The following is a 16,493-nucleotide window of genomic DNA, read 5'->3' as shown; positions in this document are numbered from 1 at the left end:
TTAAAGGAAAGGAAATAAGGTTTAATTCGGAGGAAATGTCAATAGGACAACAATGTGTTAGAAATTGCCAAGAGTCATTATTCACACACTGGTTCTCACACACACACAACTCAGTTTCAGCTTGTTGTGAAGTTAATGAGTCGTCTCTGCTTGTTTCCTGTTGTTCAAACTGAGCCAATTCACAACACTAGGCTTACTGACACACACACACACACACACACAGGTATGCAGGCAAGAAGGCTCCTTCCCTCTAACACCTCTAAATTAAATGACTTTTAAACACCAACCAACAGGTAGCATAAACAAACAAGTTGATAAACAAATACAGCTGCAATTTCATTTATAACCCTGCTAAGTTTTTAAAGCACCGCATTTTACTTGGTCAGACAAAGGTTCATGTGCAGATGGGAGTTAAAAGCCAGCCACACACTTGGTGAAAGTATGGATGAGGAGCCACTGACTGGCAAGATTAAAACACCAAGTACGCATTTGTGTGAGATATTACCTTGAGTGCTGTACGTGCCTCTGCTGCAGATAAACAGCAGTTTTAAATCAAAGACCGAGAGTCAAAACAAACACAGAAACTCAATGCTTCATTTGCTTTACTTGCTGAATCATCAGCTGGAGGGACAGGAGAGGAGGGGTGGAAACTTGACAAGTCCCGCCAGTGTGTCGAGTTATAGCAGTAAACTGGTCTAACTCGCTGCTGTCTTCCCGCCTCTCCTGTTCTCCCCTCTTTCTCTCACATTTTTTTTTCCTTCTGTGTCTTTCCAGGGCCTTTAGGGAGATGCCTCCTCTCCCGCCCAACATTCAAGTGAAACATTAGCCCCAGCTGATACCTTAAACCCTGCGGTGTGTGACGGCATGTGTGTGCAAACTAATAAAGGTATCTTCAACAACAAACAGATCAAGCGACTGTCTCCAGACTGCATACAATCACTTCGTAGTCACGCGACTGATGCATGTGTCCTGCTGTAACCCAGGGAGGTTTGATATAACCCTCTCACTCCTCATGACTAATGCCAATGACTAACACAAACACACTCAAAGACAGGACACAAACACAACTGCCTTGGAGCCTATTGTTTGAAAAGGAACGGTTGCTAGACTTAAAAGACATTTAGAGACAAAGTTAATAATCAACATTAGCTCAACAGTCAGCGTCACTCTGGCTGACCATTGCAACATACTGACATCAAGATGCTGATAATTCTTAGAGACTAAAGATCCATTTATGCTCCCTTACATATGTAAAAAGCAGCGTTCAATTCAAACGTTGTCATACGTCACCGTCCTCATACTTCCATGTGTCTTTTGCTATGGTTGTTAAGGCAGTTCCTCCACTAGAGGGCAGTGCTAAGTTCAGAGTTCACTCCTGCGAGCCGATGTCAGTTTCAGACACTATTTAGCCGCGGTAATGCAGCAGAATAAAGTTGTTTCCAAATGCCCAACATGCCCTAAACGTTCACATTCAGTGTTTCTTCAAAAGCTCACAATTTCTACATTTGATGTGCTTGTCTTCATTCTTCTTCAGCTTTTTTGTTCCCTTCCTGATTCTCTTCTTCTCTAGTATGTTTCTTTTGCTGGTTGCATGTCAGCTATTCTGCCGCCGCGATTTCCGGTGGTATTGCTCCGTCTTCTGCGTCAACAGCTCCCTGAAAACGGACCAAATTACGCACATAACCAATGAAGAAGACGGATGACACTGTACGCAGTGTGAACTGGGAATCAATCAGTAATACATTACACTTTCCTCACCACCTGAAATATGCAATATATTATCTTTTACCATATTCTCTTTTTTATTTTTTTACTTTTTTTCTCATTTGCTTGTGCAAGTCTTTATCATGAATCTTGAGATCATGTGACCAAAAATGATAGGATGCTGGAAGATGCACATAAAGGGCCTATCATTTAAAAAATTATATACTGTATAAAACAAATCTGAAATAAATTAAAATGTATTTAAAGAGCTTCTGTCAACAGAGTGCCCTTTGTTGCATCACAAGGCTAATTCTTTTAAGCAGATTATTAATGTTTGAAGTCGATTTTCCCTAAGTTTGAACAGGTCTTTAAATTTGAAATAAATAAATAAATCAAATAAAAGAAACAGCCATATCTGTGCCAAGTCCCAAAATATTAACTTTGGTTGGCATATAACAGCCAAATAGTTAAATTACAAGTGCTCAAAAGTACAGTGACCATCAGAAAGATTCCACTCCCGCTTGTACATATGTTGAGATAATTTTGAAATCCCTCTCCCCCTCCAAACTCAGGTCAGAGTAAATACATTTATATATTTGATCTGCAGTAAGTCAGTTAAATACTATTCATTAAAACTAAACAAAAAAAATTAAAATTAAAATCAAAAAGAAAGAAAAGAAAAATTTAAATTCAAAGAGTTAAACCAAGACACAGCATACTAAAGCAAAGGAAAATCTTAACTCAATGTTCAACTTAAGAATGAATGAAAATGCTCGGTACCCCTTGGTCATGCAATAGGTCAAGTATCTAAGTACCAATTATATGTCAAGGGTCGCTGAACCAGTCAGTTGCTGGCATCACTAGGATTAATCACCTGTTGAAATCCTCAGTCTGTTGGGAGAAAAATAGGCTTTCTTTCTAATTTCTGCTTGAATTCATCAATGTTGTGTGTCTAACTTCAGTTCTCCAATACTATACATATCATATAAAGTAGATATTAATGTTAGACGGAATGGCTGTAGCTGAGATAAAAGAGAGTTAGTGTGTTTTCTTGGGAGGAAATGCCTTTTCAGAGGTCAGGAAGCCATAACCCCAGGGAAACCCCAGAAGTTCTGGAAAGCTAATCAGTGCTAAACCATACCCAATCATTAATCCCAATATGGTACCGTGATGGCTTAAACCTCCCCCTCATCTCAACTCGATGAAACTAGCCTTCAAGTTTAACATCTATACTGCCAGATGCTGCTCCTCTGCACACATACACAGCCAATCCCCAACTCACAAGCATCACTATTCTTTTCCAGCGTTTCATCTTGAGCCCCAATGGTTCAAACATTCTTAATCCTCAAGAGCAGTTGAGGGAAAATCTGCCCAGATATTATGGCAAACTATGAAACAACTGTGGAAAATCCTCTGACCATGTTCACACAGTCTGTAACAGCCTTATTCCACGCTAACAGGATTTCCACCGTACATCATTACATAAAGACTGCACTTCATTATATGATTTTAATTGATACAAGTAGAGCAAAAAGAGTGAAAAATATAGTCTGTATTGGCAGATGAGAACAATTTAACCATTTTAATTTGAATTATTATTGTAGTGATTGTTTGAATTATTCACGGCAAAAACAATTTGGTTTTGTAAAGTGATTATGTTACTCAAAGGAAAGTACATTTAATACAATTTCTCCTCGGTGTACGGGGATTGAATGACTTCAATGGAAGGTTCTATTTACAAGTGGAAAAGAATTATTAAAAAAACTCATTAAGTCAAATGGTAGAGCAGGAAACAAAGGGATAATATATCATATAAAAACAATGTCATGATTGTAGCATGGTTATATCACTGAAAGAACAGACATGCAGAAAGATTCAAACATTTCCTCACACTGAGTTTGTGTAAAAAAAAAAACAACAATCAAAAGTCCCAACCTTTAATAGATCATCTACTTACAAGAAAAACAGGGGCTGGAGTTTCTGCATTCTTTTGAATTTAAGCCATTTCAGATTTCTGAATATGAACCTCAACAGCAGGCAAAGTAGCAGATCACTTTTTTAAGTAAGAAGCATGTAGTTTTAAAGTTTCCAACCTGAAAACTATCTGCTTGCGATTCATTTTGAAGGCACTTTGACATTGATTGTGCACACTCCTCGAGCTGTCATTGCCCTGCAGCATCCTGGGGGAGAAGCCGCACTTCACAACTCTTTTTTAATTTTTCTAGCCCAAGGCATCATGTGACAGCTGACAGCACAACGTCAAACACCAGCAACTGGATATCAACACACTGACCGTTTTGGATGCGCACCATGACTGACTCAGCAAATAAATGCAAGAGGACATTACTGAGGAAGCGAGGGACAGATACAGAATTGGTACAAGAGATGAGACAAGAGTCAAAATCAGACTGACCTTCACTCACTGGAAAGAGCTTAGAGAAGAGACTCAAGACAGAATGAGCCAAAGTGTGAAATCTCTCAAGGGTTAGTATTGCTGCTTAAAATGCCCCATAAACTCTGAAGAAATGCATAATCCTACCATTCTACCTGCAGAAAAGAAACAATAAACAAAATAAAAGCTTTCTGTCAGTTGTTTTTTTAGGGAGATTTCATGGGAGAAGCTCTGACTTCTATATGTATAAGTGTTTGTCAGTGACATACAAAAAAAATAAAGTTACTAGCACACCAATGTAGCTTGTGTTTTTTCAAAATAACATTAAAATTATTTAAGTCGACTGTGCTTGTAAAAGAGAAAATGGCTAAACAAAATGGCAGCCCAGGGGATTTCCCATGACAGAAGAAGGCTGACTAATGGTGAGTAACAGACAATAATGAATCAGGAGAAAGGATTCACAGCAGCATTAATAGAAAGAGGAAACCAGGGTGCTCTCCCAGCGACAGGCCTGAGGGTTGAGCTCACTGGCAATTGTCTGCTGGGCAAGCCTTGGCCCAGTGGTCCTCGGGTAGGAACAGCCTGAAAGAAGAAAACTGATTTGTGCCACTATGAGCCCTCCAGACATACAGATAAACCCGGAGATTAACCCTGCTGGAGAAGAGCCCTATTGTAAGGTCCTTAACCTCTATGCCTGGGGTAATTTAATACACATTGCAGGCATTGCAAGTTGTCTGATTAGACAATTTCTCAAGCTTCTCATTAGATGGACCAGAAAGGATTGTGGAATGTCTTAAGAAACTAATGAAAAAGTTTAAAGGTGCCACTGTATAGCACTAACTAATGTAAGCATGGTTACGAGAAACATAAATGATGTGCCAATAGTGTAGATATGATATCATGGGTGATCTATTTTTAGTTGGCATGTTATTGACAGCAAATGTTGGGAAATGTGAATCCACACCGTTTCACACTGCTACATATTAAGTATGATTGTTCTTTTTGTACAGTTTGTAAAGTTAAGAGGTAACATGCATGCCAAAGAGTCAAAAGAAACAATGAACAAGTATAAAAAAATAATGTGACTAACAACCTTGTTTATACTGCTACATATCCTTCAGATATTTAATAAAACTCAAATCTGCTGACCACAGTTATTGTGCAGTGAAAATCTGTTATGACAACCCCTGTTAACATGTAGTCATTGTTTACAACACGCTTGTGTCATTCTCTTGTCTGAAGAAATTGATAAAAATATGCTAATTAAAAATGCAACAACTGTGCAATGACTTGTGTATTTGCTCTCCAAATCAACAACAGAGCACCTGGCTGTACTTTTCTTGCTCAGAAATACAGAGGGTGGCTCTATACTCGAGCCAGTGGATGTGGTTATCCCGTTATTACATCCTGAGTGCTGCAGTCCTGAGTGGACACACTAACCCAAAGGATCAAAGGAGAAAAGACATAAACAAGGGGATGGTCTTCATAATATTTTTTTGACAAGATGAGGACACATTATTGTGTTTAAAAGAAAAGAAAAAAATGGATGTATGTAGCATAAGTTTAATTTCATCGTAAAAGCCATCAAAGTTCTTAAAGCAATGGATTCTTGAGCTGTAACTTTTTACAGACTTGCTTTTAAATACTGCAACAAGAACAAACACAACTACAACACACAAATTCTTGCACTTGACATACTTCATCTCTCACTATCTCCTCCTGTATAGCTCTCTGTTGTGTCTTTAACATTTCTGAAAGACCCAAACCTTTGGATTGGGTGCTTTAAAAAGAACATTAATGTTTTATAAATGCACACTCACACAGGCCCTTATTTTTCCTCTGACACAGATAGACACACACACACATACACGAGGTGTGTTTTTTTTGGCTTGCATGAACTCCTGGCCTCTCTCCCAGAACTTCAACTGCACCCCTGCTATTACTACAAAAGCCAAATAGGTCATACTGCTGGAAGTCTACCGGTATTGATTTCACAAAACGGACATCACACGTTTGTATTTGGATGCATGTTTATATAACAGATGCCAAAAACACACACCAGCTCAAAGCAAATGCACTGGTGTGTGAATGTGTATGTCTGTGTATACACTGCCTCTTTTCATCTCCACTCACCACAGTGTTCAAACTCTGACCAGACCAGTGCCTTTATGTTTAAAATTTCTACTGTACACTTAATCCACACAGGGCTATAGAAACTTAGTTCTAGCTAAAGATTTGGAAAAAAGAAATACTTTGTATACACAGGTGCAGTAACTAGGGTTGTACCATTATTGATTAATCATAATCACCTTTGGTCAATATTGATATCACGATTATTTAACATGATTACTCATTGCACCGAAGCAGGACATTGACCCAGGGTATAACAAACCACGACTGGCCCTGCTTTAGCATTTTTGTTTATTCATTTATATTTTATTTTTATCTTTTAATCTTTCTACAAAGTTAAAAAAATGTTTGATTTTAATCAGTATGCTCCAATTAAACATATACATTTTTAACTTTTTACTTTATCATGTCTAAAGTCTACATAGCCATTTTTATTATCTGACTGTGAGCCAGGATGGATCAGCCAGCAGTAACTTCGCTCATTTTCAGTCTGTGTGTGGATCAGAGGTGAACATCTCCTGCTGTGTAGCTGGGAGGGACTGCTGCTCAAGGACAATTGTCCCGAAATAAGCACAACCATGTTTTTCAGGGCAAGAGTGCTTATTCTGGCACTATACTGGGAGCTTCAGAGCGGAGTAGCGGCCTATGGCAGCACTGCTGCTCACTGAGAAGAGTGCGAACGATAAGTCAGTGTTTCCCCTAACAATATATGGGGTGGAGGTGGGGGATGTGGGGGGACTGTGTCCTTTTATTAAAAAAAAATAAATAAACAGTCTGATGTTATTTATCTGATTTACATGACGGCATGTCATAGCTGCTCTGTGTCACGCTCTCGCAGTTCTGCTCTGATGCGCACACACAAAGCTTTCACGCCGACAGGGCAGCAGTGAGGCACAAACTTCCATGCATCAACCACCTGAAAATGAGACAAAATATAATAATTTTATAATCTCTCCCAGGAAGGTGAAGATGGAAACACTCAGTAACGTTATGACTATTTTGAGAACGTGCACAGCTAACAAGCTGAATCTACCGTCATTCCAAATGGATTAAAATGGATCCAATATTTGTAGATTATGGAAAATTAGTCCACGAGGAAGTGACATGACTTCACAGCTGAGTGCAGCTGTCAGTATATTTTCTCATCATGTCTCTTGTTACAGCTACAGAGTTCATGAACACATGACTCGGTGGAGCTGATTTTAAGGTTGCTGAGATTTACATTTTGTTTAAGACTGCATATAAGTTACACGTAATACTCTCGTCAACCCCCACCCTCACCCACCACCAAATGGCAACCTCTGGCGGTGAAATGTGAAGCCTATGCAGAAGTGCAAAAAATTGCAGTTCATCCCTCACCCACTAGGGGCTGGCTCCTAAACAGAGCAAATTTCCATATTCTCCCATGTTAAAAAAGGCCGACTTGACAGCAGAAATAAACATGTTTAAAGCCTGGTACAAAAGTCCATTTTAGGATTGATAGGTCAAGTTTGCCTTCATGACAACTGTGAGGGGGGTAAACTTCTAATTCATCCGTTTGGACGTTTTTTGATCTTGAAATTCTGTAAATTAGGGGCGTGTTTTTTTGATTGGCATGTATCCAATATCCGCAGAAAGAAGGGAGAGTGCAGCACAAACGCGGTTTTTAGCCGGCTAACAGCTCGCCTTAGCTTTAGCCCATCTACCTCCGTTAGCTGGTTAGCTACCGTTAGCTCCGGCTTCGCTCAAATAGCTCTTAGCTACAAGCAGTTCGGAGTTTGATGGGTGTCAATCATCCACCCCCAACTTCACAGTCTCCCTCTCAGCTCCACCTCTTTGCCCATTTTTGGATTTTCCGGGAATGACGACACGTGTGACGCTACCAAGATGGTGATGTTGGGAACTGCCCAATGAGCTTCAATTCAGCCCTTCAGAAACCTACAGGTGATGTCACAGAGGCTCCATCTTTTATATACAGTCTATGCCAACCACACACACACACACACACACCCTCTCAACCCTGTTAACTGGCGGTAAATACTGTACATGTTTTCACATCACTCTCCAATAACACCCAACATTTGTTGACAGTCACTTATTTTAAAAAGACTCAATAAAGAAGTCTGCGCACTTGCTAAATAAAGAAATAATGTCGCTAAGTTGGCAATGGTAAGTTGCATGGGCGGAGGACCTACATCCAGTAGTTGCCTGAAGTGGCAATGATGCACATGTCATACAGAACATGTGACAATAGCAGAGGGTAATATGGCAAAATTATTTTATTAATAATAGTGTTTAGTTGATATTGTTTTTGTGATCATTTATAGCCAATATCAAAACCCAACACATCGCACAGCCCTAGCAGCAACAGACCTTGTGTTTCAGCTCTTCTGGCTACATTAGTATCTTTGAACTTTAATACTCTGAACTGATAACACTGGATGGAAAGCTCAGAATATATAAAAGTTGTACAGTAACCTGAATAAAGGTTGATGCTCTGACACACATTTTACATCTAATCTTGCTCCACTTTGACCTGTATGAAGTATTTGCATAAAATCTACTGAATGCCAGCATAAATGGATTTAATCCACAGTGCAAGAAATGGATGGTTTCCATCTTTCAAAAGCAATAACATGCTTCAATATAACATTGTATATATTAACACCCATCCTCTAATGCTTACAAAAATACCTACAGATTTAAGACAGAAAAAAGACACAAACTCATTTTCACATGAATCCCTTCAGAGCGTATTATCAGGGTATCAGATCTATATTTATTTACCACGCCTACGTGCACTGCCATAATTAATCATACTCAAATTCCATGACAGATTATCTATTATAAAGTTAAGCAAAACTGAGTTTTTATTATTCAGGTAGCATCATAAGTCAAATCTGTGTGCAGTATGTGACTCCAACTAATTCGTATCAAGAATGTAAAAACTTAGCTTTAATATCCGTGTATGCATAGGTCACTTGTTTAATTTATTTCAAACATAGAGCGTGTCAGGAATCAGGGCTTAACAGTAAAATCATGCTCTAATGAATTAGAGACAACCAAAAAAAAAAAAAAAAAGATGCAGAGAAACGTAAGTGTGAAATTTCGAGATGTTTACATTTAAAAACAAGCTAACAAGGTTCTTAAAAGAAATGGAAAATGTAAACATTTATACAAAACCACCTGAGAAATCATTTGCTTCACAAAACCACCAGCCAAGGTTAAAGTGGATGAACGAGAAGCCCATCACAGATGATCCCAAATTAGTTCAAACTATTCAGACCAATTCAGCTAAACTCAAACTCTTCTGGTATGAGCTGTGAAAAAAAAGCTTTTAAAGACGTTCTTTTGCCTACAATGAAGAATTACCTCCCTGTTCTTCAATGTCTTCTATAATAGCTTAACATTTTATTCAGACCAGGACATCAAGATATACAAGACTCAAGCATTGAGGTGTCCACACATGTGCAGTTCTGTTTTGATCTGAGTCTCTTAAGAAAGGTAAGTGTTTGTGTAGAACTATGGAAAGCAATCCTGTGTCATTTCAAATTTTAACAACATAACAGACTCAAAGATTTTGCATTAGAAGTCCACATCCAGCCTCACCTCTCTTTGAGAAAATCCACGACTCTTTTGAAGTCATCAATGCAGTATTCTCTCTTCATGTCCATCAGTACACTGTCTGAAGCTGACTGCACAGGAACATGAAGGAAGGCATAGACACGGGGGTGATTCAAAATCTTAGCCATCTCCTAGTGAGACACACAGGGTGAAAGAGAGACATGGGGTAAAAAAATTACATCTTTCATGAGTATAGAAAGAGAATAAATATGTTGATTTCTCTGCATGTGACCAAGTGAGTTCAAACTGCTTCTGCTCAGGTTGTGAGCTTAAAAGAAGGGAAAACTGAAAGACAATAATACACTGAAGGTTCAGTCTGTCTCATAAAAGGTGATAACACATTCAAAGTTTCTAGCACCACCGCACTAATTGCCTGCATCCGGAGCTAAAGCTGTCATTTTCCTACTGTCGCTTAAAACACTTGTTTTTTCAGCACTTCTTTAAAGCTGGAATATATAAAAGTTTGGTATTTAATTTGCATTAAAGACAAGTGGTGTCTAAACAAATGTCTAAAAAAAACTTAAAACAGAAATAAACAAAAAGAAAAGAAAATCAGTAAAGGAAAAAGTACATCAGTATAGCAACTAAAATCTAATAAATTAATTAACAGCAAGATGAGCTGAAATTGGTCTTTATATAAAAATGAAAAAAGCTTTAGAATTGATCAAGTTCATTTAAAGCAGTTGTCGAGTATAACATGATTCATTAATTCATCACAAGCACAGAAAAGAACAGCTGCCAATTAAAACTGGAAGGTAGAAACAAAACAAATAAAGGTTTGATGTGAAAACTGAAATTTGTTGATGTACTTTTGTTTAAATAAATAAAAATCATAAAAAAATTATTTTATCAAATCCTCTATCAATAATTGATGCTCTAACAATTTTCCAAAAGACGGCTGTTCTTCAATAATCTGAGAACAAACATTTAGGCTCAAAACATATTGGATGTTAGCTGAGAAATACTAAAGAAACAAGCAGCAAAATCTCGCTGTTGGCTCACTGAATAAAATAACGGTTCCATTAACATTCCTGCTTCTTTGTGTGCTCTTTTCCCTACAGACCATCTATAATACAATGCCTCTTAGTTTTTCTCCTACATTTTATTTCTCCTTGTTATATAGCTAAAATAAAAGAAAAAGCAGCTCCGGGAATTCATCATGCACCCACAAGATCTTAAGTCCCAAGAGTCAAGGCTGCTCTGGCAGGGTTCCTTTATGTCTGACAAGTCGACGGCTGTTACTGAGGCATCAGGGTCCCCATCTCAAATCATAATGATAAAAGGGAAAAGAGAGAAAAAAAAAAAACATATTAGGTTTATAATTAGCTAAGTAAGGATTTTAGGCCTCAAGGTATCTCCCTGGTTTCACTGAAAGAATCATACTAATACTTAAGCCATGTTCTGGAGTTTCTACTCTATCAAAAGTGTGTGTGTGTGTGTGTGTGTGTCTATCAATGCAGGGCAACGACTAAAATTTTTAATCTTGATTAAATCGCATGAAATGTTGGTTTATAAACACTAAATCAGGGGTATGCAACCTGCGGCTCTGGATCTTCCACAGTGGCTCTTAATACATGGCTAAAAATGATGAAGAATTAACTAATGTTTTTAAATTTAGATATATTACCAATGCAGTTTTGTTTTTGTTGCTTTTTTTTTTGTTTTTTTTTTTACATTTTTTTAGGGAATAATTAAAACACATTAAACGCATTAAATTTCCACACTATAATGACACTAAAAGTACCAGTAATTTTTTTTTTTTTTTTTACTATTTTTGGCTATGGGTTTTTTTTAGCATCATTTTCTACTATCTTCTTTTTGAAATAGTTTTATGTTTATCTTTATTTTAAAACTCAAAAATAGAAATAAAAATGTGGTTCTTTTGAAAATGACAAATTTCCTATAACAGATATTTATCAAAAATTATAAGTTGTCTTTTTTCAAAAGCTCTGGTAACATTTGCAGCTCTAAACAAGTTTCATTTAGCTGGCTGAGGGAAAAATGGCTCTTTAGATTGGAAAGGTTGCAGACCCCTGCAGTAAACCAATAAACATGTTCAGCAGCAGTTTTGTCTTTATACAGCAGCAGGTAAAATGTTTCCAAATAAATATGAAATCAAATATTTATGAGAAAGAAGGATGAAATATTCAGGATTTATTAAATAAAAGGTACAAAGTCAGCAGGATGAATTTAAAGCTGTGAAGCTGCTTCTTTCTAAACACAGAAGAAAACAATATCTGATGAATATCAGCATCAGGTGAACAGACAGAAAGCAGGATTAGAATCTCACAGCTTCTAGATGGTGAGGAGAGAGAAACATTCACAATATGCACAATAACTTCCATCCATGCACCTTTACTGCTTCATTATCCAGATTTCTTGCCTATGAATTCTGTAACTTTGCATTCTTAGCTTGACTGTTTAGCTTAACTTTTTTGCGCCTGCACCCTCCACAACCAGGAGTTAAGGGGTTAACAGTCAGCTTTAAGCATGTGTGGGATCCACAGAAAGTCCAGAATCTCAACTAACAGCTCAGTAAAATCATTTCTATGACAACATAAATCATAGCTCCTCTGTCCAACTGACGGGCATGAATATGGATAAACGACTCCTCTACTGAAAGCACACATCTCACAGATTCCAGAACTGTAAGTTTCATCTCGCTATGACCAAGATTTACTGAACCAGAGGCAAAAGAAAGCCCAATTTATGCTTCATGTTTGTAAAACATAGTCATAAAATGTCTTATCTTTGCTGTCTTGCCTCAAAACTAAAACAATTAAAAAACGTGTCTTGGTCTTTTAAGAGCATTTTCCCGTATAAAAAAAAAAAAAAAAAAGAACCACAATTTTCTGTCCATTTGAATGGGTTTTGACGGACAAAGAGAAATTTCTCTCCTGACAAGCATTGGCTCTTTCAGTTGATACAATACAGTAAAAATGGCTAATTTTAGGCATAATCGCGAATGGTGATTAATCATGATTAATCCATTTGTAAACTGTGATTAATCTGTTTAAGAATTTTAATAATTTGGCAGCCCTAGTATTTCATATACATATATATATATACACACATGCACAGTTGCAAGCAAAGTATGTGAACCCTTTGTGATTACTTGGATTTCATCATAAATTTGTCATAAAATGTGTTCTGATTGATATTTAAGTCACAACAATAGAGAAAAACACAGTCTGTTTAAACTACCACCACACAAAAAAGTTTATGTTTTCATGGTTTTATTGAACCCAACTTGTAAACATCCATAGTGCGGGGTGGAAAAAGTATGTGACCCCCTAGGCTTATGACCTTTCCAAGAGCTAATTGGAGCCAGGAGTGAGGCAACATGGAGTCCAATCAATGTAATGAGGCTGGAGGTATTGGTTAAAGCTGCTTTATCTTATAAAAACCACACACCAGTTTTGAATTTGCTTTTCTCAAGAAGTATTTCTTGATGTGAACCATGCCTTGCACAAAAGAGCTCTCAGAAGACTTAGGTTTAAGAATTGTTGACTTGCATGAAAATGGAAAGGGTTGCAAACCTCTCTGAAGAAACCTTGATGTTCATGTGTCCACAGTAAGACAGATTGTCTACAAATGGAGAAAGTTCAGTACTACGACTACTAAATGTGATAAAACTAATGGTCAAATAAGTAGGCAGCTTCAATAAACCGTGCTCACATCAAAGGATAAAAATTACTTTAGGATTAAAGACTCTTAACTACCCATCCTAGGCTAAACTTGAACATGATCTGACAAAAGATGAACATTAAATCATGATCAATATATCATACAACATATTTAAAGTGTATTTTTCAGTCATAAAATCTCAAAATTTAATAAAAACCTCAAATAGTCTTTATTTCATTATAGATGTAATCAAGCTAAATGCCTCCAAAACCACTGACAGCGATGGTCAGACTAAACTATTCAGTAGCTAGGCAGGATCAAAAGCCTGTAGCTTTTGTGTCCCACCTCTTATATTCTCACTAAAAATACAGCATTTTAATGCAGCCTATTAATTAAAAGAGTTGGCGACTTTATTTTTCTTTCATTCTTGCATTAATTTCCTCTATAAAAGAGGTAGAGAGACCACAGATGTCAGATTTTTCAGATGGATGTAAATGGGATGCCATCATCACCAGGCTAATCACCACAAGAAAGAGAAAGGGGGGAAAAAGAGAGGGGAGGAAGAAATGATTTAATGATTTCCTACAAGAATATGCTGATTGCAGTCCGTCTTCTCAATTAAGGTCTATTGTTGAACGTTCTCTCCTTCATACGCAGACACTAAAGCAAATGTGTGCATGTACGCACACACAAATGCAGCTCAGTTGCAGCACCACAGGGGGTTGACCGCTGGAAGCTCCAAATTAGAAAGAATTAATTTGGTTGAAAAATGGAGCTTGATTGGTGACGGAGATCAGGCTGCAGCATGTGTGAATATGTGTGTCACACAAAGACAAAGAACAACATGGAAGGGAGCAGGCATTCATGTACATTTTAAACATTTTAAAGGTGAATGTATAGCAGAGACGTGGCTTCATAATGTTCTGCTTTCCTCACTGCCAATGCTTTATAATACGGTGAGTGTGTGGTGTACAAAATATGTACTTCACACACTACATTTGTATATAACTGTGAGTACACTACATCTGGAAGATTTACATCCAAGTTACAATAATAAATCCATCAGAAAATAAATACAAAGAAATAAATAAAGTACTTCAAATCCAGGGTTTGGTTTTAGCTCTATGAACATGCTGCATTTCCAGAGTGAACTTTGTTTAATAATTTCTTATATGAAAACTTCTAATATCCACTAACACACACACATTTGTAAAGTGAGGTTTGATTGATGATAGCTATCATGTGCATGTCACAGCAAGGACGCAGATAAGGCAAGCTTTGGTCCCTTTGAGTGAAGACTCCAGTGAAATAAGTCTTTTCAGCTTTAAAAAGTTGAGTAAAATGACATGGTGGTATCTACAGTATGTGGCAGCCATGATAAGAGCCGGCTGATTTTGAAGGAAATTTGATCATGTTTTAAAAAGAAGATGCCTTAGTGCTTCCTTTTGGCACTGGCATGAGGGCAAATGTCTACAGAAGTGATGGAAAAATGCAATTAATCGTAGTCAAAACAAACAGTCATACTAATTAGGATATGCCATGTATCACGTTGATGAATATGAGCGCAAGAGAGTGAACATGAGGAATCAAACGATGAAAACAAAATGATTTTGGCCGCAACTTTTATCAAACGGTCTGAATAATAGCACAGTGTAAGAATGCTCAGGCTGAGCTATCTAACGAACTTCTCACCACCAAGTGTTTCAGTTTTATTAACAGTCTAAAATAAAAAATAGTGCTCTGATGAGCAAAATTTGTCTCGTCGGTCACTGGAGGAAAAAAATTTTAACTGCTTTCAACTCCTTACGTTTTAATATTTTTTCTAATCAATCCTGACAGTCTTAAAAGCAAATGCATATTGTTTTCATTTCTTGTTTCCACCCACTGCCTTCATGTCTTATTCACACAAACCGACAAATTCTTTTCATCTTTTAGTGTAAGTTTGGCTCACAAAGACGCATGAACCAGAAAGGATCTATTTTAACTGGATTAGCTAAAAGGATCTGATATCTCTTACCCTCAAATCAGATAGCCATGAAAAGAACACATATGGGGAAAGAGGAGAAAGGAGATGAAAGATGATTTGGCTCCAAATAGCCTCAGTGGTGGGCTACACCCCCTTCACCATTCTTTCCACTTCCCCAGAGAAATAAAACACCAAAAACACATTTGTGACTATTCAGTTTCTTTCTTCTTTGGCCTTCCAGCTAAAATGTTAACAATAACCTAAAACCATTTGTTTTTATTTACATATTCATAATGAGAAGATAAAATTCTATATTTAGGGTTAAATTGAATTTATGGGGTTATCAATTAGTACAGAATGCACTTCCACATATGGATTTGGACTGGTGACCCATCTGCATGTAAAACATGTGCTGGTGCCTGGTGTGTTTTTTATTTGTTAGGTTAGTGTGTTAAGGCTTTTGTTTTTTTGTTTTTTTTTATTATTATTATTATTTAAAGAACTCTGCTGCTTTTTTGTATGAAAAGTGATTTTAAAGTAAAATTTGAATTGATTTGAATGATAAATATTTTAACTGAGTGCATGCACATAGAGTCTCAGACATCTACACCAACCTGTACAAAGTCCTAACAAGCTTTACTCAGGGGAGTCTGCAGAGAAAAATATTCTACAAACCATTCCCAGGACAGTACTGGAAGTCCAGGTCTCCACACACTGTAACAGCAGACAGAGGAATTGGCTGCCTGGTGTTTCACATTTCAAACACTTTAGGCTGCACTCGATTTACCCCAGAGTGCATATCGGACTTGCAGAACTTCACAAGTTGCAGATAAAATGCACACATTGCACAGTAAAAGGAGATCTAGATGTATGTGTCTGAATAGCTCACTGGACTTTCAGGTGGATAACGATGGTGGTGAGAACCCATCTTGTAAATTTCCTTTGAATATCAAGAATGTGTCAGTTTGCTTTTAGCTGCAACAAGAAACTGAAGAGATCATTGTTGTCCAGAAAAAATGCTAATGCCACAAAGAGACAACAGGAATTACCAATATAAATCTCCACAAAAAT

The 16,493-nt window shown here is 37.3% G+C and overlaps 1 protein-coding gene across 1 annotated transcript in view; it reads right to left on the bottom strand.

The window, feature by feature from the left end:
• cdkal1 (CDK5 regulatory subunit associated protein 1-like 1) overlaps positions 1-16,493 on the bottom strand; it is a 261,140-nt gene that overhangs the window by 92,875 nt on the left and 151,772 nt on the right. Inside the window, exon 10 of the mRNA XM_041988416.1 lies at positions 9,815-9,960. Coding sequence (XP_041844350.1) covers positions 9,815-9,960 — 146 coding nt within the window. The remainder of the gene's footprint in view (positions 1-9,814; positions 9,961-16,493) is intronic.

This window comes from Melanotaenia boesemani, chromosome 6, assembly GCF_017639745.1.
Source record: "Melanotaenia boesemani isolate fMelBoe1 chromosome 6, fMelBoe1.pri, whole genome shotgun sequence".
NCBI classification, from domain to species: Eukaryota; Metazoa; Chordata; class Actinopteri; order Atheriniformes; family Melanotaeniidae; genus Melanotaenia; species Melanotaenia boesemani.
The sequence above is the reverse complement of the archived record's forward strand: the minus strand, read 5'-3'. Positions and strand labels throughout refer to the sequence as shown.